Genomic DNA, 26,171 nt, shown 5'->3' with positions numbered 1-26,171 from the left:
TTTCATACGAAATCTCAAACCAATTGATATTTGTTCTTTTTTTCTGCGTGAAACAATTAAATCAATCCATACCACTCTTAAACAAGTTAAAAAAAAGTTCCATTGCCATTTTGTATAGACTGAGTAACGAACATCTGGTAATACCTCTTATGAAAATAACATGCAGAAAACGTTTATGAAAATTATATGCAGAAAACGGTAACGTGCTGTAACCAGACAATTTAACAACAGAAACACATGCAGATGGGAAATGTTGGCAACCATCAAGAGCAAGATCAACTATATATGTACTGACAGCCCTAGGTCTATTGAGTTTGATTACACAACGACATTTGCAAGAAATATTAAATGCTGAAACATAAAAATGATAAAATGTTTATTGAATCACAAAATGCCTAGGCCCACGACAGACAGATACATTCCCAAAATGTTTACAATGAACTAAAGAGACAACTTCAGAACAAAATTGCATTTTAAGCCCTAAAATTCAACCAAATAATTGTCAAAAACACACTAGTGTTAACGGAACAAAGGTTAAATCAGAATCAGAACTCTAAACATACCTAAACAGAATTGGTTGACCTTTCTGACAATTATTTTGGCGTTGGTTACAGGCAGTCAGTGCTTTTGACGGTGGTGCGTTGGGGTTTCAGAGCATACCACATGATTCGACCATTAAAATGATATTAGACAATGAAGTGATAAAGGAAATTTGTATAACAAAAAATTGCATATTTGAAAATGGGAATCAAGACGAATTTCGGTCCGAATATATTAAAGGGTTAATCCGACAATAAAGCTTTTGCAAATTCAACAATTGGCAATTTTCTTATATGATGGTTTTGATGTATTTATTCTCTGTACATTTGAGAAAATATATTTAGGGATTTAAGTCTCCATGACGTATTTAGTCGTTGTTAATTCATGTTTATATCTTTTTTTGCCAAACTTTCTATAGGTGATTTGCGTATACTGTCGACCAGTCAAACGAATAAAGGAAGATTGGAAATTTATCATGAAGGTGAATGGGGAACAGTTTGTGACAATCAGTTTGAAAATGTTGATGCAGAAGTGGCATGCAGACAGCTCGGATATTGGTGTGTATTGCTTTAAAGCAGAAAACAAATGCATAAATCAATTTAAACAGTTCAATTATATCCAACTAAAATTGTCACTCGCGTCTTTTTTCCATCATTTGTTTAATTTGTTATTCCGTTCTTGTTTCATTGTTTTAATTCTGCAACACATTACTTTGTGTCATTAGTTTACAATTCCTTATTATTACATCAATCTGTCACCTAATTTTTACTTTATTATGTTTTCTGTTCATTCAATTATTCTTCCTATCATTTGAGAACCCAAATATTTATCTGGACAATTTTCTTTAACGGGGTTAGACTTTAAGTTCTGTTCAGTATTCTCAATGTTCAGTTTAACACTAGGAAACTATTTTATTCAAACTATACACAATTTGAATTTCGGAACGGTTACGGTAATTTTGCGTATTAAAAGTCTAGGGATATTATATTTGTTTTAGACACACACTTGACATTCAACATAAAGATCACGAAAACTGTAACAAACGTTCTGTCTTTCTCTGTTTAAAGTTTTGTCGTAAGCAAATTCATATGAATGTTGGTAAAATTATATGTCAAGAACCAATAAGACTTACTTCTATATAACTTGAGCCCTAATTTGCTGAATATGTCATTTGATATGAAAATACCTCACCAACGTTGTTTTTGTATCTACTGTGAATGTAATAGTTTCCTAGTGTTAAACTGAACATTGAGTACTGAACAGACCTAAAAGTAGTCGCTAACTAACCCCGTGTATCTATCATTTATTTATAGTTCTGGAATGATGATTCCCTCCAATCGTGTTGATGATGGCCAAGGTTCTATTTGGTTAAATGACGTAGACTGTTCTGGTACAGAAACTAAATTACTGAATTGTTCACACTCTATCGAAACATCACAGTGTCATCACTATGAAGATGTCGGTCTCCATTGTTTTCTCAGCTGTCCAGCGGAAGAAAATGAAGGTATGAATTCGTATGAATTAAATGTTCAAAACAATCCTATAAAATATATATATAGCGTTTTTTTGAAAATTGAAAACACCGTATAAACCATCAGTTTAATAATAATTCATTTACTCGGTCTACTGTAGTACAGTTCTAGAAAATAAAGTATGTATTAATATCTTTCTAACTAGTTTCCAAAGATTGATTGCTTCCATTTTGCACTGACACAATTAATTACTGAGCAATCGAATGGTTTTTTTTAGTTTTTTTTAACTCAATCATCCTACCTTAATGTTTAATACATTTTTCTGAAAGCTTTACAATTCTTGTAATTCTTGTAAGAAAAACTGATTTTTAGCGCACAGATAAGAAGCATAACATCTTTCAACGTTATTATCGTAGAGTACTTATGTCTATAGGAAAACAAACCTGAGCCGCATTTGGCACATTTTGTTTTGGAATTTCGGATACTCAACACTATCAGATGTTTACTTGTTTGGCTTGTACTTGTTTTGTTTGTTATTTATTTTTAACTGAGCGTTACTGCGGAGTCTTACGGAGACAAGACACGCGTCTGGCCTATTGAATTATAAGCCTGATACCTTAGATCACCACTAAGGAAACCAGTCTAAATAATAATGCTGTAAACTTATGTGCGTAATAAACATATACAAAGTTTAAAACAAACATTACTGTATACTGATAAAGCAGCTTCTTATGATTGAGTTTTCTTTGCAGGTCGTTTGCGTTTTATAACGGGTTCCATTGAAAATATAGGACGACTGGAAATTAATTATAGAGGTGAATGGGGAACAATATGTTCTAATAGTTTTGGTCATGTTGATGCAGAAGTAGCATGTAGACAACTCGGATATTGGTGTGTATAAAATTCAAAGCAGAATCACAAATGTATCAATGAATTAGTATTGTAAATCAGTTGGTTCATCCTATGATATACCAAATTCATGAGAGAGTATCGATTGTTTAAAATTTGATGTTCGATATATATCCAACGATTAGTAGATTTTATTCGACAGAAACTTTTGAAATAAGGATTTCTCATTTAATATGAAACGAATACGAATAAAATTTTCAAGTAATATTAAAAGACATCAGTCAGCATAGAGTTTATGAATACTTGTATATAAATACCGCAGAAAAAAATGAATAAATAGAAGCCATTAGATTTATAAGTTTGGTGCCAATAAACTTGTTTTAAAGATCATAACATATCACAAACCGTTTTAAAATGATGCAATTATCCGGCTTGCATAAAATATTTTGAAGTGATATATTTGAGGTGGGTAGGAATGGGGACTAAAAAAAGGTTTTACATTTTGATATGTGTCTAACTAGAATCTTATGATCCAAACTGTCCGAAATTGAAAGAATGGAACGGCACATAGAAGAGAAGTTGTCTGAAGAATACATTCACCATAACTTTAGAAATATAAAATAGCATACTTAATATTGAAAGTGCTTAACATAATTTGAATCTCGGAACGATAAGTAGTGAATATCAAATATCCCATGTATCTTTCATTTATTTATAGTTCCGGACAGATGATTCCCTATCAATATATTGATGATGGCAATGGAACCATTTGGTTAGATAGAATAGATTGCTCTGGTTCAGAACATAAATTAATCAATTGCACATACTCAATCGATACATCAGGCTGTCCTCACAGACGCGATGCTGGTGTTAAATGTTATCTCAGCTGTCCAGCAGAAGAAGATGAAGGTAAGATTAGGTTTAAATCAAATGTTCGAAACAATCGTTTAAATGTGTACATGGTGGCTATTGTTTACACATAAGGAAAACACAGTACCGTTTTTTCGATTTACTACAGTGTAGTAACTATTACGATAACTGTACTATTATGTATGTACGTCAAATTTCAACTAATTAATTATATAATATCTATCGAAATCGATATTAGATAAAGATGCACTGTCTTTAACTATGTAATAGGCAGATGTTGTCTTGTGATATTTATTCATTCAATGTCGCCACTTTTGAAGAGTGATTCTAATATTATTGGAAAAATGTATACTGTTGATCCAAATAAAATGTCCCACAAATACACAATCTATACATCAAATTACATCAATTTAGTAATAATAAAAATAACTACAGAAAACAACAGTTTGAAATGTTTGATTGAATTAACTCGTTAATACAAAATCCCGATTTTGAGCATACTGATACCAAAATGATATAATTGTATACGTTATTTCCACAGGGTACTTAAGGGAAACAAACTTTACTCAAATCAATCTACCTAAATAGTTTCGAAAAGAAAAGTTTGTCACATGAATCATCATCGCTAGCCAAAGGTATTCGGAATTGGCGTGACTTTAATCAACCGATAGATGACGCAATGTTGTTATCACAAATGTTGGCAAAATCTGTCAAGAGTAAAAAGAGGAGGGAAGTGGATCATGAATCCTAGCTAGCAAAGATAAAAATAAATATACAAAGTTTGCAAAATACTTTATACTAATAAAACAGCTTCTTCTTATGATTGAATTTTCTTTGCAGGTCGTTTGCGTTTTATAACAGGTTCCATTGAAAATATAGGACGACTGGAAATTAATTACAGAGGTGAATGGGGAACAATATGTTCTACTCACTTTGGTCATGTTGATGCAGAAGTAGCATGTAGACAGCTCGGATATTGGTATGTATAACATTTAAAGCATAATCACAAATGTGTCATGAATCAATATCGAAATCAGTTGCTTCATCCTATTTTATACCAAATTCATGAGAGAGTATCGATAGTTTACAATTCGATTTTCGTAATATATCCTATAGTTGGTAGTTTTTTTTCGACAGCAACTTTTAAAGAAGAAGTACTTCTCATTTGGTAGGTGTTGACATGAATATCAATAATGTGGTCATTTTTATAAATTTCCAGAAACAAAATTTTGAATTGTTTGAAAAACTAATGTTTTTTATATACAGTCATAGATTACATTTGCCGTATTTGGCACAACCTATTGAATATTTTGAATCCTCAATGCTCTTCAACTTTGTACTTGTTTGGTTTTATACATATGCTAATTTGAGCGTCACTGATGAGTCTTATGTAAACGAAACGCGCGTCTGGCATACTAGATTATAATCCTAGTACCTTTGATAACTAATGTTATGATATACGGACAGTTTGAAATAATAATATAAAAAGACATCAGTTAAAATGGAGATCATTAATACAAGAAAATAAATACTGAATTTTTTTTAAGGCCATCTTTCAGTTAAAGTTGGGTCCAATAATTTTCTTAAAGATCAGTACATAGTACATGTACATACCGTTTAAAGGGTAATTTTCGCTGATGCATTAATCCTGCTTGCATAAAATGTTCTAAAGTGAATAAAATGAAGTAGATAGGAATTGGGACCAATTAACGGGGTATGTGTCAAATAAAAAAATTATGATACAAACTGTCCTAAATTGAGAATATGATGTGGCATATAGAATCACAGTTTTCTGAAGATTAATTCACCAAAGCTTTAAAAATATTCAAGAGCGTACTCAACATTAAAAGTAATTATCAGAATTTAAATCTCAGAACGTCAAGTAGTGAGTATCAAATCCCATGTATTTTTCATTTATTCATAGTTCCGGACAGATGATTCCCTCTAATTATATAGATGATGGCAATGGAACCATTTGGTTAGATAGAATAGATTGCTCTGGGTCAGAACATAAATTAATCAATTGCACATACTCAATCGATACATCACACTGTAGTCACTGGTACGATGCAGGCGTCAAATGTTATCTCAACTGTCCACCAGAAGAAGATGAAGGTAGGATGTGATTTAAATCCAAAGTTCGAAGCAATCGTTTTTATATGCACATGGTGGCTATTGTATATAAATAATGGTACTAAACGAAAACAAACTTGACTCAAATCAATCTACCTAAATCGATTCGAAAATAAATATTCGTCACAAAAATCATCTTTGCTAGCCAATGGTTACAATCCACACTCCTCCTCTTCCCTAGTCAGATTGAAATATAATTGTGGAGACTCGAGGTAATGATTTGTATTGGTCGCAGTTGTAAATGGCTGTATCCAATCAAAAAGCGCATATATCATGATCGCGTGTAAATGTAGAAATGTAGGTAAACAATTGCAACATTGTGATTGTGCAACAAGTCTTTAGCTCGAAAAACATACGACAATATTAAGTGACAATTTAAATGTTCTTAATCAACATGATTAACTATTAGAAGTTTCTGTGTATGTTTATTGCATGAATTTTGAAATGTCAACATAAATTAAGGTTTCCTACTTCAAAAAGTTTGTAGTCACTAGACACTACCGTGTTTTCACCTCCATTTAAGAGAGTTAACGTGTTTCCATTGGCCAAAAATAGTGTATTCGTGATGGGCGTGACTTTAATCAAGCGATATATTGTGCAACATTGTTATCAAAAATGTTAACACAATCTGCCTAGGGCGAAGAGCAGGGAAGTAGATCATAAACCTAAGCTAACAAAATTGTACATGAATATATAAAGTTTGAAAATACTTTAAACTACTAAAACAGCTTCTTCTCATGATTGCATTTTCTTTGCAGGTCGTTTGCGTTTTATAACGGGTTCCATTGAAAATATAGGACGACTGGAAATTAATTACAGAGGTGAATGGGGAACAATATGTTCTAATAGTTTTGGTCATGTTGATGCAGAAGTAGCATGTAGACAACTCGGATATTGGTGTGTATAAAATTCAAAGTAGAATCACAAATGTATCAATGAATTAGTATTGTAAATCAGTTGGTTCATCCTATGATATACCAAATTCATGAGAGAGTATCGATTGTTTAAAATTTGATGTTCGATATATATCCAACGATTAGTAGATTTTATTCGACAGAAACTTTTGAAATAAGGATTTCTCATTTAATATGATACGAATACGAATAAAATTTTCAAGTAATATTAAAAGACATCAGTCAGCATAGAGTTTATGAATACTTGTATATAAATACCGCAGAAAAAAATGAATAAATAGAAGCCATTAGATTTATAAGTTTGGTGCCAATAAACTTGTTTTAAAGATCATAACATATCACAAACCGTTTTGAAATGATGCAATTATCCGGCTTGCATAAAATATTTTGAAGTGATATATTTGAGGTGGGTAGGAATGGGGACTAAAAAAAGGTTTTACATTTTGATATGTGTCTAACTAGAATTTTATGATACAAACTGTCCGAAATTGAGAGAATGGAACGGCACATAGAAGAGAAGTTGTCTGAAGAATACATTCACCATAACTTTAGAAATATAAAATAGCATACTTAATATTGAAAGTGCTTAACATAATTTGAATCTCGGAACGATAAGTAGTGAATATCAAATATCCCATGTATCTTTCATTTATTTATAGTTCCGGACAGATGATTCCCTATCAATATATTGATGATGGCAATGGAACCATTTGGTTAGATAGAATAGATTGCTCTGGTTCAGAACATAAATTAATCAATTGCACATACTCAATCGATACATCAGGCTGTCCTCACAGACGTGATGCTGGTGTTAAATGTTATCTCAGCTGTCCAGCAGAAGAAGATGAAGGTAAGATTAGGTTTAAATCAAATGTTCGAAACAATCGTTTAAATGTGTACATGGTGGCTATTGTTTACACATAAGGAAAACACAGTACCGTTTTTTCGGTTTACTACAGTGTAGTAACTATTACGATAACTGTACTTTTATGTATGTACGTCAAATTTCAACTAATTAATTATATAATATCTATCGAAATCGATATTAAATAAAGATGCACTGTCTTTAACCTTGTAATAGGAAGATGTTGTCTCGTGATATTTATTCATTCAATGTCACCACTTTTGAAGAGTGATTGTAATATTTTTGGAAAATGTATACTGTTGATCCAAATAAAATTTCCCACAAATACACAATCTATACATCAAATTACATCAATTTAGTAATAATAAAAATAACTACAGAAAACAACAGTTTGAAATGTTTGATTGAATTAACTCGTTAATACAAAATCCCGATTTTGAGCATACTGATACCAAGATGATATAATTGTAAACGTTATTTCCACAGGGTACTTAAGGGAAACAAACTTTACTCAAATCAATCTACCTAAATAGTTTCGAAAAGAAAAGTTTGTCACATGAATCATCATCGCTAGCCAAAGGTATTCGGAATTGGCGTGACTTTAATCAACCGATAGGTGACGCAATGTTGTTATCACAAATGTTGGCAAAATCTGTCAAGGGTAAAGAGAGGAGGGAAGTGGATCATGAATCCTAGCTAGCAAAGATGAAAATAAATATAAAAAGTTTGCAAAATACTTTATACTAATAAAACAGCTTCTTCTTATGATTGAATTTTCTTTGCAGGTCGTTTGCGTTTTATAACAGGTTCCATTGAAAATATAGGACGACTGGAAATTAATTACAGAGGTGAATGGGGAACAATATGTTCTACTCACTTTGGTCATGTTGATGCAGAAGTAGCATGTAGACAGCTCGGATATTGGTATGTATAACATTTAAAGCATACTCACAAATGTGTCATGAATCAATATCGAAGTCAGTTGCTTCATCCTATTTTATACCAAATTCATGAGAGAGTATCGATAGTTTACAATTCGATTTTCGTAATATATCCTATAGTTGGTAGTTTTTTTTCGACAGCAACTTTTAAAGAAGAAGTACTTCTCATTGGTAGGTGTTGACATGAATATCAATAATGTGGTCATTTTTATAAATTTCCAGAAAACAAAATTTTGAATTGTTTGAAAAACTAATGTTTTTTATATACAGTCATAGATTACATTTGCCGTATTTGGCACAACCTATTGAATTTTTTGAATCCTCAATGCTCTTCAACTTTGTACTTGTTTGGTTTTATACATATGTTAATTTGGGCGTCACTGATGAGTCTTATGTAAACGAAACGCGCGTCTGGCATACTAGATTATGATCCTAGTACCTTTGATAACTAATGTTATGATATACGGACAGTTTGAAATAATAATATAAAAAGACATCAGTTAAAATGGAGATCATTAATACAAGAAAATAAATACTGATTTTTTTTTAAGGCCATCTTTTAGTTAAATTTGGGTCCAATAATTTTCTTAAAGATCAGTACATAGTACATGTACATACCGTTTAAAGGGTAATTTTCGATGATGCATTAATCCTGCTTGCATAAAATGTTCTAAAGTGAATAAAATGAAGTAGATAGGAATTGGGACCAATTAACGGGGTATGTGTCAAATAAAAAAATTATGATACAAACTGTCCTAAATTGAGAATATGATGTGGCATATAGAATCACAGTTTTCTGAAGATTGATTCACCAAAGCTTTTCAAATATTCAAGAGCGTACTCAACATTAAAAGTAATTATCAGAATTTAAATCTCAGAACGTCAAGTAGTGAGTATCAAATCCCATGTATTTTTCATTTATTCATAGTTCCGGACAGATGATTCCCTCTAATTATATAGATGATGGCAATGGAACCATTTGGTTAGATAGAATAGATTGCTCTGGGTCAGAACATAAATTAATCAATTGCACATACTCAATCGATACATCACACTGTAGTCACTGGTACGATGCAGGCGTCAAATGTTATCTCAACTGTCCACCAGAAGAAGATGAAGGTAGGATGTGATTTAAATCCAAAGTTTGAAGCAATCGTATTTATATGCACATGGTGGCTATTGTATATAAATAATGGTACTAAACGAAAACAAACTTTACTCAAATCAATCTACCTAAATCGATTCGAAAATAAACATTCGTCACAAAAATCATCTTTGCTAGCCAATGGTTACAATCCACACTCCTCCTCTTCCCTAGTCAGATTGAAATAGAATTGTGGAGACTCGAGGTAATGATTTGTATTGGTCGCAGTTGTAAATGGCTTTATCCAATCAAAAAGCGCATATATCATGATCACGTGTAAATGTAGAAATGTAGGTAAACAATTGCAACATTGTGATTGTGCATCAAGTCTTTAGCTCGAAAAACATACGACAATATTAAGTGACAATTTAAATGTTCTTAATCAACATGATTAACTATTAGAAGTTTCTGTGTATGTTTATTGCATGAATTTTGAAATGTCAACATAAATTAAGGTTTCCTACTTCAAAAAGTGTGTAGTCACTAGACACTACCGTATTTTCACCTCCATTTAAGAGAGTTAACGTGTTTCCATTGGCCAAAAATAGTGTATTCGTGATGGGCGTGACTTTAATCAACCGATAGATTGTGCAACATTGTTATCAAAAATGTTAACACAATCTGCCTAGGGCGAAGAGCAGGGAAGTAGATCATAAACCTAAGCTAACAAAATTGTACATAAATTTGTATATAAAGTTTGAAAAATACTTTAAACTACTAAAACAGCTTCTTCTACTGATTGCATTTTCTTTGCAGGTCGTTTGCGTTTTATAACGGGTCCCATTGAAAATATAGGACGACTGGAAATTAATTATAGAGGTGAATGGGGAACAATATGTTCTAATAGTTTTGGTCATGTTGATGCAGAAGTAGCATGTAGACAACTCGGATATTGGTGTGTATAAAATTCAAAGCAGAATCACAAATGTATCAATAAATTAGTATTGTAAATCAGTTGGTTCATCCTATGATATACCAAATTCATGAGAGAGTATCGATTGTTTAAAATTTGATGTTCGATATATATCCAACGATTAGTAGATTTTATTCGACAGAAACTTTTGAAATAAGGATTTCTCATTTAATATGATACGAATACGAATAAAATTTTCAAGTAATATTAAAAGACATCAGTCAGCATAAAGTTTATGAATACTTGTATATAAATACCGCAGAAAAAAAAATGAATAAATAGAAGCCATTAGATTTATAAGTTTGGTGCCAATAAACTTGTTTTAAAGATCATAACATATCACAAACCGTTTTGAAATAATGCAATTATCCGGCTTGCATAAAATATTTTGAAGTGATATATTTGAGGTGGGTAGGAATGGGGACTAAAAAAAGGTTTTACATTTTGATATGTGTTTAACTAGAATTTTATGATACAAACTGTCCGAAATTGAGAGAATGGAACGGCACATAGAAGAGAAGTTGTCTGAAGAATACATTCACCATAACTTTAGAAATATAAAATAGCATACTTAATATTGAAAGTGCTTAACATAATTTGAATCTCGGAACGATAAGTAGTGAATATCAAATATCCCATGTATCTTTCATTTATTTATAGTTCCGGACAGATGATTCCCTATCAATATATTGATGATGGCAATGGAACCATTTGGTTAGATAGAATAGATTGCTCTGGTTCAGAACATAAATTAATCAATTGCACATACTCAATCGATACATCAGGCTGTCCTCACAGACGCGATGCTGGCGTTAAATGTTATCTCAGCTGTCCAGCAGAAGAAGATGAAGGTAAGATTAGGTTTAAATCAAATTTTCGAAACAATCGTTTAAATGAGTACATGGTGGCTATTGTTTACACATTAAGGAAAACACAGTACCGTTTTTTCGGTTTACTACAGTGTAGTAACTATTACGATAACTGTACTATTATGTATGTACGTCAAATTTCAACTAATTAATTATATAATATCTATCGAAATCGATATTAAATAAAGATGCACTGTCTTTAACTATGTAATAGGAAGATGTTGTCTCGTGATATTTATTCATTCAATGTCACCACTTTTGAAGAGTGATTGTAATATTTTTGGAAAAATGTATACTGTTGATCCAAATAAAATTTCCCACAAATACACAATCTATACATCAAATTACATCAATTTAGTAATAATAAAAATAACTACAGAAAACAACAGTTTGAAATGTTTGATTGAATTAACTCGTTAATACAAAATCCCGATTTTGAGCATACTGATACCAAGATGATATAATTGAAAACGTTATTTCCACAGGGTACTTAAGGGAAACAAACTTTACTCAAATCAATCTACCTAAAAAATTACGAAAAGAAAAATTTGTCACATGAATCATCATCGCTAGCCAAAGGTATTCGGAATTGGCGTGACTTTAATCAACCGATAGATGACGCAATGTTGTTATCACAAATGTTGGCAAAATCTGTCAAGGGTAAAGAGAGGAGGGAAGTGGATCATGAATCCTAGCTAGCAAAGATGAAAATAAATATACAAAGTTTGCAAAATACTTTATACTAATAAAACAGCTTCTTCTTATGATTGAATTTTCTTTGCAGGTCGTTTGCGTTTTATAACAGGTTCCATTGAAAATATAGGACGACTGGAAATTAATTACAGAGGTGAATGGGGAACAATATGTTCTACTCACTTTGGTCATGTTGATGCAGAAGTAGCATGTAGACAGCTCGGATATTGGTATGTATAACATTTAAAGCATAATCACAAATGTGTCATGAATCAATATCGAAGTCAGTTGCTTCATCCTATTTTATACCAAATTCATGAGAGAGTATCGATAGTTTACAATTCGATTTTCGTAATATATCCTATAGTTGGTAGTTTTTTTTCGACAGCAACTTTTAAAGAAGAAGTACTTCTCATTTGGTAGGTGTTGACATGAATATCAATAATGTGGTCATTTTTATAAATTTCCAGAAAACAAAATTTTGAATTGTTTGAAAAACTAATGTTTTTTATATACAGTCATAGATTACATTTGCTGTATTTGGCACAACCTATTGATTTTTTTGAATCCTCAATGCTCTTCAACTTTGTACTTGTTTGGTTTTATACATATGTTAATTTGAGCGTCACTGATGAGTCTTATGTAAACGAAACGCGCTTCTGGCATACTAGATTATAATCCTAGTACCTTTGATAACTAATTGTATGATATACGGACAGTTTGAAATAATAATATAAAAAGACATCAGTTAAAATGGAGATCATTAATACAAGAAAATAAATACTGAATTTTTTTTAAGGCCATCTTTTAGTTAAATTTGGGTCCAATAATTTTCTTAAAGATCAGTACATAGTACATGTACATACCGTTTAAAGGGTAATTTTCGCTGATGCATTAATCCTGCTTGCATAAAATGTTCTAAAGTGAATAAAATGAAGTAGATAGGAATTGGGACCAATTAACGGGGTATGTGTCAAATAAAAAAATTATGATACAAACTGTCCTAAATTGAGAATATGATGTGGCATATAGAATCACAGTTTTCTAAAGATTAATTCACCAAAGCTTTAAAAATATTCAAGAGCGTACTCAACATTAAAAGTAATTATCAGAATTTAAATCTCAGAACGTCAAGTAGTGAGTATCAAATCCCATGTATTTTTCATTTATTCATAGTTCCGGACAGATGATTCCCTCTAATTATATAGGTGATGGCAATGGAACCATTTGGTTAGATAGAATAGATTGCTCTGGTTCAGAACATAAATTAATCAATTGCACATACTCAATCGATACATCACACTGTAGTCACTGGTACGATGCAGGCGTCAAATGTTATCTCAACTGTCCACCAGAAGAAGATGAAGGTAGGATGTGATTTAAATCCAAAGTTCGAAGCAATAGTATTTATATGCACATGGTGGCTATTGTATATAAATAATGGTACTAAACGAAAACAAACTTTACTCAAATCAATCTACCTAAATCGATTCGAAAATAAATATTCGTCACAAAAATCATCTTTGCTAGCCAATGGTTACAATCCACACTCCTCCTCTTCCCTAGTCAGATTGAAATAGAATTGTGGAGACTCGAGGTAATGATTTGTATTGGTCGCAGTTGTACATGGCTTTATCCAATCAAAAAGCGCGTATATCATGATCACGTGTAAATGTAGAAATGTAGGTAAACAATTGCAACATTGTGATTGTGCAACAAGTCTTTAGCTCGAAAAACATACGACAATATTAAGTGACAATTTAAATGTTCTTAATCAACATGATTAACTATTAGAAGTTTCTGTGTATGTTTATTGCATGAATTTTGAAATGTCAACATAAATTAAGGTTTCCTACTTCAAAAAGTTTGTAGTCACTAGACACTACCGTGTTTTCACCTCCATTTAAGAGAGTTAACGTGTTTCCATTGGCCAAAAATAGTGTATTCGTGATGGGCGTGACTTTAATCAACCGATAGATTGTGCAACATTGTTATCAAAAATGTTAACACAATCTGCCTAGGGCGAAGAGCAGGGAAGTAGATCATAAACCTAAGCTAACAAAATTGTACATGAATATATAAAGTTTGAAAAATACTTTAAACTACTAAAACAGCTTCTTCTCATGATTGCATTTTCTTTGCAGGTCGTTTGCGTTTTATAACGGGTTCCATTGAAAATATAGGACGACTGGAAATTAATTATAGAGGTGAATGGGGAACAATATGTTCTAATAGTTTTGGTCATGTTGATGCAGAAGTAGCATGTAGACAACTCGGATATTGGTGTGTATAAAATTCAAAGCAGAATCACAAATGTATCAATGAATTAGTATTGTAAATCAGTTGGTTCATCCTATGATATACCAAATTCATGAGAGAGTATCGATTGTTTAAAATTTGATGTTCGATATATATCCAACGATTAGTAGATTTTATTCGACAGAAACTTTTGAAATAAGGATTTCTCATTTAATATGATACGAATACGAATAAAATTTTCAAGTAATATTAAAAGACATCAGTCAACTTAGAGTTTATAAATACTTGTATATAAATACCGCAGAAAAAAATGAATAAATAGAAGCCATTAGATTTATAAGTTTGGTGCCAATAAACTTGTTTTAAAGATCAAAACATATTACATACCGTTTTAAAATGATGCAATAATCCGGCTTGCATAAAATATTTTGAAGTGATATATTTGAGGTGGGTAGGAATGGGGACTAAAAAAAGGTTTTTCATTTTGATATGTGTCTAATTAGAATTTTTTGATACAAACTGTCCGAAATTGAGAGAATGGAACGGCACATAGAAGAGAAGTTGTCTGAAGAATACATTCACCATAACTTTAGAAATATTAAAGAGCATACTTAATATTGAAAGTGCTTAACATAATTTGAATCTCGGAACGATGAGTAGTGAATATCAAATATCCCATGTATCTTTCATTTATTTATAGTTCCGGACAGATGATTCCCTATCAATATATTGATGATGGCAATGGAACCATTTGGTTAGATAGAATAGATTGCTCTGGTTCAGAACATAAATTAATCAATTGCACATACTCAATCGATACTTCACACTGTAGTCACTGGTACGATGCAGGCGTCAAATGTTATCTCAGCTGTCCAGCAGAAGAAGATGAAGGTAGGATGTGATTTAAATCAAAAGTTCGAAGCAATCGTATTTATATGCACATGGTGGCTATTGTATATGAATAATGGTACTAAAGGAAAACAAACTTTACTAAAATCAATCGTACTAAATAGTTTAGAAAATAAGTATTCGTCACATAAATCATCTTTGCTAGCAAAGGGTCACAATCCGCACTCCTCCTCTTCCCTAGTCGGATTGAAATAAAAATTTTGAGACTCGAGGTAATGATTTGTATTGGTCGCAGTTGTAATCCAATTAAAGAGTGCATATAACATGACCACGGGTAAATGTAGAAATGTAGGTAAACAATTGCCACCGCAGGTAGGTTAATGCTGTTCGAGAGTAAATCGGCTATTTATTCATATACAAATCAATGAAATTTTAAATTATTCAGATTTTTGGTCGAGCAACGTCCATACCCAGAACTTATTTATATCATCCCTAATATCATCCAAAGTTTTAATTTAAGGTGTCTCAGAACCCCCCACCTGGTTACCATTGTAACGGGCACCATTCAAAGATGGCGTGTGAACGTCCAACTTCAAGAGCCTGGCGCACCCCATAGAACTAGACAAATGAATAAAAATAAAGTTGTATTTGGTTGATAAATATGTTATCTTTCACGTAACAGCTGTTTCATTCTTTAAATGTGCCCTTTTATAATAGAAAATAACAGAAGTGACATACAATCCAACCGTGGCCACACCAAAAGTCAACTATTTTGCCAATTTTAGAAATGTTGTAATCATTTGAAAAACAAGAAACAGCAATCTTCGTATTCGTGAGCTTTCCAAGAATAAATATGCCAAGTTTTAAAGAGATCAATAAATGTTAACGGGGTGTGCCAATGCAATCTTTATAGATGAATAATATTCAAGTCCTTACTCGGCGACATTTAAACACTGAATTGATTTAGATCATGACAGATGGATTATTCCCCTTTTCGGTGTGAAAATGCCGGGAAAGATATAATCGACATTTTTATAGTTTCTGACTAGAGATTAACACATTAAAGATGTAAAATAATGTTGTTGTTTTCACATTTTCATACTTAAGTTGTTCATGAATCTTTAAAGAATCACCATGCATACGAAGAGAAAAAAGGGGGGATACTCTGACGTTATACTTTGTAAGGGTTTTCGTAACCAAATGTTCATTTCTAACCAAACATACATATACGTGTGCCGATTGCAAAAGAATTATCTTGCTTACTTCCTTAAATTTTAATATCATAGGGTCTTAACAACTTTTAGATTACCAAGGTTTAGCATAGTGAAATAACGTGATGGCGAACGGCAAAACAGTATTTCTAAAACAAAATGATTCTCCAGATAGGGAAAACACTTTAACAAGCACAACTGCATGGTAGTATGAAGCCCCTTGAAGGCTTCTGTCAAACTCCTGTTTTACGAGAAATATTTATCTGCACAGCCCTGTTAAAGTTTTTTCAATGTTTTTTTTTTAATTAAACACATTTTTAATTAATTCACTGAATTATAAGGATCAGTAACTGTCACATCACATGTGTGAATGGGTCTTTTTTTAAACTATATCAGCTATAAGCAATAATTTCTAGAGCTATGTTCATTTTTTAAACATGCATCACTCATTCATTGCAGTTTTTCCAGTACAAAACAGTAAATTAAAAAAAACATTAAAAAAAGAAATTTCCTTGAGATAAAACTATTTGTTTATTCAATAAAGTTGTATGCATGTGAAAGCATTGAGTTCAGTATGAGTATTATCTGCCTATTACATACAAGTATGACTATTGATATTTCAAAGGTTTCAAAATCAAAGAAACTTATAATTTTTCATTCATTTCAAAAAGTTTTCTCAAAATTAAAACAAAAAGCATTGCATATTTCACATTGAATTAAAACTGATAATTCTGATATAACAATGCAGACAAAATATACTTCCTTGTAGATTTCCATGATCCATAATAAATGTAGACATATATCATTCTGCTGGTTTTCATATGATAATGATGTACTAGATAAATCCTTATTCCTTTACTTGTGTTTTTTTTTTTATTTCACATGTATCATGCAAAGAATATTCCTATATATTTATGTAACATATTGTGAATTACAATATATATACCAGTAAGTACATGCAGGTACCACATATGATGTTTGAATTATAATTATCACTTAGTTCACAGTTTTATGTATATATCCAAAATTATCTCAACTACTGCACATGATGCAAAATGATATGAACATTTCCTTTTGTGTGTTGATCCTTCAAGAAAGAAGTGCACAGTCATTTCCTCTGATGTAAAACCTTTATTTCTCTGTCTTCAATGTTCAAGAGTCAGTTTTAACAGTAATGAAATCCTTCCTTTTAGTGTCATACTGAAAACTGCTGCATTCCAAAGTTACATGTGACATGCCATGGGGTTTTCATATTCAACACTGTCATATTTTTGTTATATGTCATAAAGATTTTATCGTAAAAACATTGATTTCACTTTCTTTTCATGTATATATCTAAAGCTATCCTCATACATGGTTACACATTGTCTGGCAATTTCCTTGTATACATGTTGATCTTCATAAGACAGAAGTGGTCACTCTTTTTCTTTGATTACTTTTTTCAAATGTCAGTAAGGCTATCATAGTTAAAACTATTAAACTTGTATGACAGCATTGCCTCCAAGTTATCTTCATGCATGTACTGAAAAAAATATGTAAACCATTAATGGCATTTAAAAGTTATTGGTATTCATGTTATGATACACATAGAAAACTTCAGTCAAAATTGTCACATATGTATATTCCTTAATTATTTTTGAATTAAAAGTAAACTTGACACAAAGTTTAATTGATGAATTGTCTGTAAAAGTACAATAAAGTTTATAAAAAGAACTTTCTATAACTGATATTTACCCATCACATTGCTTTGCCAATTTGTTATCAATAATCAATATAACTTTAATTATCAATATATGGGGTGGGTGTGACTTAATACACCAGATTACTTAATTATATTCACCTAAACTGAGGGTCTGGATGGTGTTTACAGAATAGATACACCAATCATGTAATAATACCTTAAGCAAAAGTGCAATATTTAAAGGCTGAGAAATTAAAGATTGAGAAAAGACTGATAATAAAAGAAAATGATGGTGTGTTAAAATACAAAGAATAGAGAATATTGGGCAAAATAGATAAAGATTAATATAGAAAATGGTATATAAAATATAGAACTGAAGGACCCTTGCAGGACTCATTCATTACAATAAAATTGATACTTACATTTCATTGTGTATAGACCTCATATTTGATGTTATAGAAACTACACTCTTTATGCATTAACTGTCAACTTATGTGTGCCAGTTGTAAATCAATCTGCAAAAGAAGTTACAATAATTACTGAAAGGTTTCAATTAATACTCAATTGTATACACACCAGGTTGTAAAATCAAATACACAAAATTAAGATTTATCTGTTGATGTAAATTGTTTTATAATAAGTGTGTTAAAATTGAAAAGATCAACACAAACACACAAATACTTCAGATACACATTATCATAGTGAATCAATATTAAAAATACATATTTAATTTAATCTTATGTCTATATATAAAATAAAGATAAGACAACAAATTATTAAAGACAAAAAATTCAAATGTACACTATTGACTAAAAGGGATGATTTAAAATAATACTATAATGACTTATGTAGCATCAGATTCAAAACCATCAATGAAAAGTTGTTAATAAATGGCCATGATAATAAATAATATTTTTCACATATAATATCTCATGTGAATGCTTCCACAGTTTGATTAATAGTAGGCTGAGGCATAAGTATGATGCACAGAGTAATGCATGCATATATTTTGAATACACTTTTGTTTTACTTATTGGTATAAGAAATGATTAATCATGTGTAAATGCGATCAGTTTTAAGATTCATGTACAAATATACCTTACAGATCTTTAAAGAAAATGCACTTGGGGGGGGGGGGGGGGTTAAAGGCATAGGTGAAAGGTGGTGGGCCTCGGTCGGCATGTTGATCGGGCATTTTAACAAATTCTACTCCTTTAACACGTTGCATGGTTGATTACGGTTTCCCAAATTTAAACATTTGACCCGCATGAATGCATCCCTGGTCAGTTTTCAAAATGTGGACGTGAAATTATATTTGTATAGTCAATAGTCAATAAAGATTGGATTGTTTATAAGCAAGAAAGATAGTGTAAACGTGAAAAATTATTTCAAAAGGAAGTTTCAACAGACTGACCACATCATGTTGACAGCGAAACGTGTAAATAACCACATTTTTTAATCAAACATGCAGCTTTCTCTTCAGACTACATTCATAATTTTGAATGAAATGGACATCCAAGATCCTCGGCAGAAGGCTAAAATAATTTAAAACTAACTTACCTCAAAATATAACCAACCCACATCTATATTAACGTGTTGTTGTCGAACTGAAGACACTGACTTCTATCATAACAAGGTGCCCGATCACCTGTTGGTGACAAGCTAAAATCTGACGTCGACGAAACGTTGTAGCCAATCACGTGTCGAATAATTGGGAAAATGACGTCAGATTTAGATTGCGATGCAAACACCGAAAATCATTGCTATTTTTTTATAAACTGCTTTAACCTACCTGCGACGTTGTGATTGTGCATCAAGTCTTTACATCGAAAAACATACGACAATATTAAGTGACAATTCAAATGTTCTTAATCAACATGATTAACTATTAGAAGTTTCTGTGTATATTTCTTGCATAAATGTTGAAATTTCAACGTAAATTTAAGTTTCCTACTTCAAAAAATTTGTAGTCACTAGACGCTACCGTATTTTCACCTCCACTTTTAAGAGAATCAACATGCTTCCATTGGCCAAAAAAGTGTATTCGTGATGGGCGTGACTTTAATTAACCGATAGATTGCGCAACATTGTTATCATTAAATATTAACATATGCCAAGGGTGATAAGAAAAAGTAGATCATTAATCTAAGCTAGCAAAAATGCACATGCATATACAAAGTTTGAAAAATACTTTAAACTACTAAAGCAACTTCTTCTTATGATTGAATTTTCTTTGCAGGTCGTTTGCGTTTTATAACAGGTTCCATTGAAAATATAGGACGACTAGAAATAAATTATAAAGGTGAATGGGGAACAATATGTTCTACTCGATTTGGTCATGCTGAAGCAGCAGTAGCCTGTAGACAGTTAGGATATTGGTGTGTAAAAAATTCAAAGCAGAATCACAAATGTATCAATGAATTCGTATTGTAAATCAGTTGGTTCATCCTATTATATTCCAAAGTCATGAGAGAGTATCGATTGTTTAAAATTTGATGTTCGATATATATCAAACGATTACATACTACATACCGTTTTAAAATGATGCAATAATCCGGCTTGCATAAAATATTTTGAAGTGATATATTTGAGGTGGGTAGGAATGGGGACTAAAAAAAGGTGTTTCATTTTGATATGTGTCGAATTAGAATTTTATGATACAAACTGTCCGAAATTGAGAGAATGGAACGGCACATAGAAGAGAAGTTGTCTGAAGAATACATTCACCATAACTTTAGAAATATTAAAGAGCATACTTAATATTGAAAGTGCTTAACATAATTTGAATCTCGGAACGATGAGTAGTGAATATCAAATATCCCATGTATTACTCATTTATTTATAGTTCCGGACAGATGATTCCCCATCAATATATTGATGATGGCAATGGAACCATTTGGTTAGATAGAATAGATTGCTCTGGTTCAGAACATAAATTAATCAATTGCACATACTCAATCGATACTTCACACTGTAGTCACTGGTACGATGCAGGCGTCAAATGTTATCTCAGCTGTCTGGCAGAAGAAGATGAAGGTAGGATGTGATTTAAATCAAAAGTTCGAAGCAATCGTATTTATATGCACATGGTGGCTATTGTATATGAATAATGGTACTAAAGGAAAACAAACTTTTCTCAAATCAATCGTACTAAATAGTTTAGAAAAATAAATATTCGTCACATAAATCATCTTTGCTAGCAAAGGGTTACAACCCGCACTCCTCCTCTTCCCTAGTCGAATTGAAATAAAAATTTTGAGACTCGAGGTAATGATTTGTATTGGTCGCAGTTGTAATCCATTTAAAGAGTGCATATAACATGACCACGGGTAAATGTAGAAATGTAGGTAAACAATTGCCACGTTGTGATTGTGCATCAAGTCTTTACATCGAAAAACATACGACAATATTAAGTGACAATTCAAATGTTCTTAATCAACATGATTAACTATTAGAAGTTTCTGTGTATATTTCTTGCATAAATGTTGAAATATCAACGTAAATTTAAGTTTCCTACTTCAAAAAGTTTGTAGTCACTAGACGCTACCGTATTTTCACCTCCACTTTTAAGAGAGTCAACATGCTTCCATTGGCCAAAAAAAGTGTATTCGTGATGGGCGTGACTTTAATTAACCGATAGATTGCGCAACATTGTTATCATTAAATATTAACATCATCTGCCAAGGGTGATAAGAAAAAGTAGATCATTAATCTAAGTTAGCAAAAATGCACATGCAAATACAAAGTTTGAAAAATACTTTAAACTACTAAAGCAACTTCTTCTTACGATTGAATTTTCTTTGCAGGTCGTTTGCGTTTTATAACAGGATCCATTGAAAATATAGGACGACTAGAAATAAATTATAAAGGTGAATGGGGAACAATATGTTCTACTCGATTTGGTCATGCTGAAGCAGCAGTAGCCTGTAGACAGTTAGGATATTGGTGTGTAAAAAATTCAAAGCAGAATCACAAATGTATCAATGAATTAGTATTGTAAATCAGTTGGTTCATCCTATTATATTCCAAAGTCATGAGAGAGTATCGATTGTTTAAAATTTGATGTTCGATATATATATCCAACGATTAGTAGATTTTATTCGGCAGAAACTTTTGAAATAAGGATTTCTCATTTAATATGATACGAATACGAATACAATGTTAAAGTAATATTAAAAGACATCAGTCAACATAGAGTTTATGAATACTTATATATAAATACCGCAGAAAAAAATGAATATATAGAAGCCATTAGATTTATAAATTTGGTGCCAATAAACTTGTTTTAAAGATCATAACATATTACATACCATTTTAAAATGATGCAATTATCCGGCTTGCATAAAATATTTTGAAGTGATATATTTGAGGTGGGTAGGAATGGGGACTAAAAAAAGGTGTTTCATTTTGATATGTGTCTAATTAGAATTTCATGATACAAACTGTCCGAAATTGAGAGAATGGAACGGCACATAGAAGAGAAGTTGTCTGAAGAATACATTCACCATAACTTTAGAAATATTAAAGAGCATACTGAATATGGAAAGTGCTTAACATGATTTGAATCTCGGAACGATGAGTAGTGAATATCAAATATCCCATGTATCTTTCATTTATTTATAGTTCCGGACAGATGATTCCCTATCAATATATTGATGATGGCAATGGAACCATTTGGTTAGATAGAATAGATTGCTCTGGTTCAGAACATAAATTAATCAATTGCACATACTCAATCGATACTTCACACTGTAGTCACTGGTACGATGCAGGCGTCAAATGTTATCTCAGCTGTCCACCAGAAGAAGATGAAGGTAGGATGTGATTTAAATCAAAAGTTCGAAGCAATCGTATTTATATGCACATGGTGGCTATTGTATATGAATAATGGTACTAAAGGAAAACAAACTATACTCAAATCAATCGTACTAAATAATTTAGAAAATAAATATTCGTCACATAAATCATCGTTGCTATCAAAGGGTTACAATCCGCACTCCTCCTCTTCCCTAGTCGAATTGAAATAAAAATTTTGAGACTCGAGGTAATGATTTGTATTGGTCGCAGTTGTAATCCATTTAAAGAGTGCATATAACATGACCACGGGTAAATGTAGAAATGTAGGTAAACAATTGCCACGTTGTGATTGTGCATCAAGTCTTTACATCGAAAAACATACGACAATATTAAGTGACAATTCAAATGTTCTTAATCAACATGATTAACTATTAGAAGTTTCTGTGTATATTTCTTGCATAAATGTTGAAATTTCAACGTAAATTTAAGTTTCCTACTTCAAAAAGTTTGTAGTCACTAGACGCTACCGTATTTTCACCTCCACTTTTAAGAGAGTCAACATGCTTCCATTGGCCAAAAAAAGTGTATTCGTGATGGGCGTGACTTTAATTAACCGATAGATTGCGCAACATTGTTATCATTAAATATTAACATCATCTGCCAAGGGTGATAAGAAAAAGTAGATCATTAATCTAAGTTAGCAAAAATGCACATGCAAATACAAAGTTTGAAAAATACTTTAAACTACTAAAGCAACTTCTTCTTACGATTGAATTTTCTTTGCAGGTCGTTTGCGTTTTATAACAGGATCCATTGAAAATATAGGACGACTAGAAATAAATTATAAAGGTGAATGGGGAACAATATGTTCTACTCGATTTGGTCATGCTGAAGCAGCAGTAGCCTGTAGACAGTTAGGATATTGGTGTGTAAAAAATTCAAAGCAGAATCACAAATGTATCAATGAATTAGTATTGTAAATCAGTTGGTTCATCCTATTATATTCCAAAGTCATGAGAGAGTATCGATTGTTTAAAATTTGATGTTCGATATATATATCCAACGATTAGTAGATTTTATTCGGCAGAAACTTTTGAAATAAGGATTTCTCATTTAATATGATACGAATACGAATACAATGTTAAAGTAATATTAAAAGACATCAGTCAACATAGAGTTTATGAATACTTATATATAAATACCGCAGAAAAAAATGAATATATAGAAGCCATTAGATTTATAAATTTGGTGCCAATAAACTTGTTTTAAAGATCATAACATATTACATACCGTTTTAAAATGATGCAATTATCCGGCTTGCATAAAATATTTTGAAGTGATATATTTGAGGTGGGTAGGAATGGGGACTAAAAGAAGGTGTTTCATTTTGATATGTGTCTAATTAGAATTTCATGATACAAACTGTCCGAAATTGAGAGAATGGAACGGCACATAGAAGAGAAGTTGTCTGAAGAATACATTCACCATAACTTTAGAAATATTAAAGAGCATACTGAATATGGAAAGTGCTTAACATGATTTGAATCTCGGAACGATGAGTAGTGAATATCAAATATCCCATGTATCTTTCATTTATTTATAGTTCCGGACAGATGATTCCCTATCAATATATTGATGATGGCAATGGAACCATTTGGTTAGATAGAATAGATTGCTCTGGTTCAGAACATAAATTAATCAATTGCACATACTCAATCGATACTTCACACTGTAGTCACTGGTACGATGCAGGCGTCAAATGTTATCTCAGCTGTCCACCAGAAGAAGATGAAGGTAGGATGTGATTTAAATCAAAAGTTCGAAGCAATCGTATTTATATGCACATGGTGGCTATTGTATATGAATAATGGTACTAAAGGAAAACAAACTATACTCAAATCAATCGTACTAAATAATTTAGAAAATAAATATTCGTCACATAAATCATCGTTGCTATCAAAGGGTTACAATCCGCACTCCTCCTCTTCCCTAGTCGAATTGAAATAAAAATTTTGAGACTCGAGGTAATGATTTGTATTGGTCGCAGTTGTAATCCATTTAAAGAGTGCATATAACATGACCACGGGTAAATGTAGAAATGTAGGTAAACAATTGCCACGTTGTGATTGTGCATCAAGTCTTTACATCGAAAAACATACGACAATATTAAGTGACAATTCAAATGTTCTTAATCAACATGATTAACTATTAGAAGTTTCTGTGTATATTTCTTGCATAAATGTTGAAATATCAACGTAAATTTAAGTTTTCTACTTCAAAAAGTTTGTAGTCACTAGACGCTACCGTATTTTCACCTCCACTTTTAAGAGAGTCAACATGCTTCCATTGGCCAAAAAAAGTGTATTCGTGATGGGCGTGACTTTAATCAACCGATAGATTGCGCAACATTGTTATCATTAAATATTAACATCATCTGCCAAGGGTGATAAGAAAAAGTAGATCATTAATCTAAGCTAGCAAAAATGCACATGCATATACAAAGTTTGAAAAATACTTTAAACTACTAAAGCAACTTCTTCTCATGATTGAATTTTCTTTGCAGGTCGTTTGCGTTTTATAACAGGTTCCATTGAAAATATAGGACGACTAGAAATAAATTATAAAGGTGAATGGGGAACAATATGTTCTACTCGATTTGGTCATGCTGAAGCAGCAGTAGCCTGTAGACAGTTAGGATATTGGTGTGTAAAAAATTCAAAGCAGAATCACAAATGTATCAATGAATTAGTATTGTAAATCAGTTGGTTCATCCTATTATATTCCAAAGTCATGAGAGAGTATCGATTGTTTAAAATTTGATGTTCGATATATATCCAACGATTAGTAGATTTTATTCGACAGAAACTTTTGAAATAAGGAATTCTCATTTAATATGACATGAATACGAATACAATTTTAAAGTAATATCAAAAGACATCAGTCAACATAGAGTTTATGAATACTTGTATATAAATACCGCAGAAAAAAAATGAATAAATAGAAGCCATTAGATTTATAAATTTGGTGCCAATAAACTTGTTTTAAAGATCATAACATATGACATACCGTTTTAAAATGATGCAATAATCCGGCTTGCATAAAATATTTTGAAGTGATATATTTGAGGTGGGTAGGAATGGGGACTTAAAATAGGTGTTTCATTTTGATATG

At 31.6% G+C, this 26,171-nt stretch overlaps 1 protein-coding gene and 1 long non-coding RNA gene across 2 annotated transcripts in view; one reads left to right on the top strand and one right to left on the bottom strand.

Moving 5' to 3' along the window:
- Nucleotides 1-1,863: 1,863 nt before the first annotated feature.
- Nucleotides 1,864-26,171, top strand: part of LOC134694405 (deleted in malignant brain tumors 1 protein-like) — a 29,459-nt gene continuing 5,151 nt past the window's right edge. Inside the window, exons 1-22 of the mRNA XM_063555414.1 lie at nucleotides 1,864-2,044; nucleotides 2,765-2,903; nucleotides 3,580-3,770; nucleotides 4,572-4,710; nucleotides 5,656-5,846; nucleotides 6,623-6,761; nucleotides 7,438-7,628; nucleotides 8,429-8,567; nucleotides 9,513-9,703; nucleotides 10,485-10,623; nucleotides 11,302-11,492; nucleotides 12,295-12,433; nucleotides 13,380-13,570; nucleotides 14,348-14,486; nucleotides 15,163-15,353; nucleotides 20,443-20,581; nucleotides 21,049-21,239; nucleotides 22,010-22,148; nucleotides 22,827-23,017; nucleotides 23,787-23,925; nucleotides 24,604-24,794; nucleotides 25,564-25,702. Of these exons, the coding sequence (XP_063411484.1) occupies nucleotides 1,864-2,044; nucleotides 2,765-2,903; nucleotides 3,580-3,770; nucleotides 4,572-4,710; nucleotides 5,656-5,846; nucleotides 6,623-6,761; nucleotides 7,438-7,628; nucleotides 8,429-8,567; nucleotides 9,513-9,703; nucleotides 10,485-10,623; nucleotides 11,302-11,492; nucleotides 12,295-12,433; nucleotides 13,380-13,570; nucleotides 14,348-14,486; nucleotides 15,163-15,353; nucleotides 20,443-20,581; nucleotides 21,049-21,239; nucleotides 22,010-22,148; nucleotides 22,827-23,017; nucleotides 23,787-23,925; nucleotides 24,604-24,794; nucleotides 25,564-25,702 (3,620 nt within the window). The remainder of the gene's footprint in view (nucleotides 2,045-2,764; nucleotides 2,904-3,579; nucleotides 3,771-4,571; nucleotides 4,711-5,655; nucleotides 5,847-6,622; nucleotides 6,762-7,437; nucleotides 7,629-8,428; nucleotides 8,568-9,512; nucleotides 9,704-10,484; nucleotides 10,624-11,301; nucleotides 11,493-12,294; nucleotides 12,434-13,379; nucleotides 13,571-14,347; nucleotides 14,487-15,162; nucleotides 15,354-20,442; nucleotides 20,582-21,048; nucleotides 21,240-22,009; nucleotides 22,149-22,826; nucleotides 23,018-23,786; nucleotides 23,926-24,603; nucleotides 24,795-25,563; nucleotides 25,703-26,171) is intronic.
- On the bottom strand, nucleotides 17,828-19,850 carry LOC134694763 (uncharacterized). Its single transcript, XR_010102600.1, has 3 exons — nucleotides 19,764-19,850; nucleotides 18,626-18,718; nucleotides 17,828-18,044 (listed from the first exon to the last, which is right to left on the bottom strand). It is a non-coding gene; the product is annotated as an uncharacterized LOC134694763 (long non-coding RNA).

The sequence above is a fragment of the Mytilus trossulus genome, chromosome 13 (assembly GCF_036588685.1).
Source record: "Mytilus trossulus isolate FHL-02 chromosome 13, PNRI_Mtr1.1.1.hap1, whole genome shotgun sequence".
Taxonomy (NCBI): domain Eukaryota; kingdom Metazoa; phylum Mollusca; class Bivalvia; order Mytilida; family Mytilidae; genus Mytilus; species Mytilus trossulus.
This window is presented reverse-complemented; position numbering and strand designations above follow the sequence as displayed.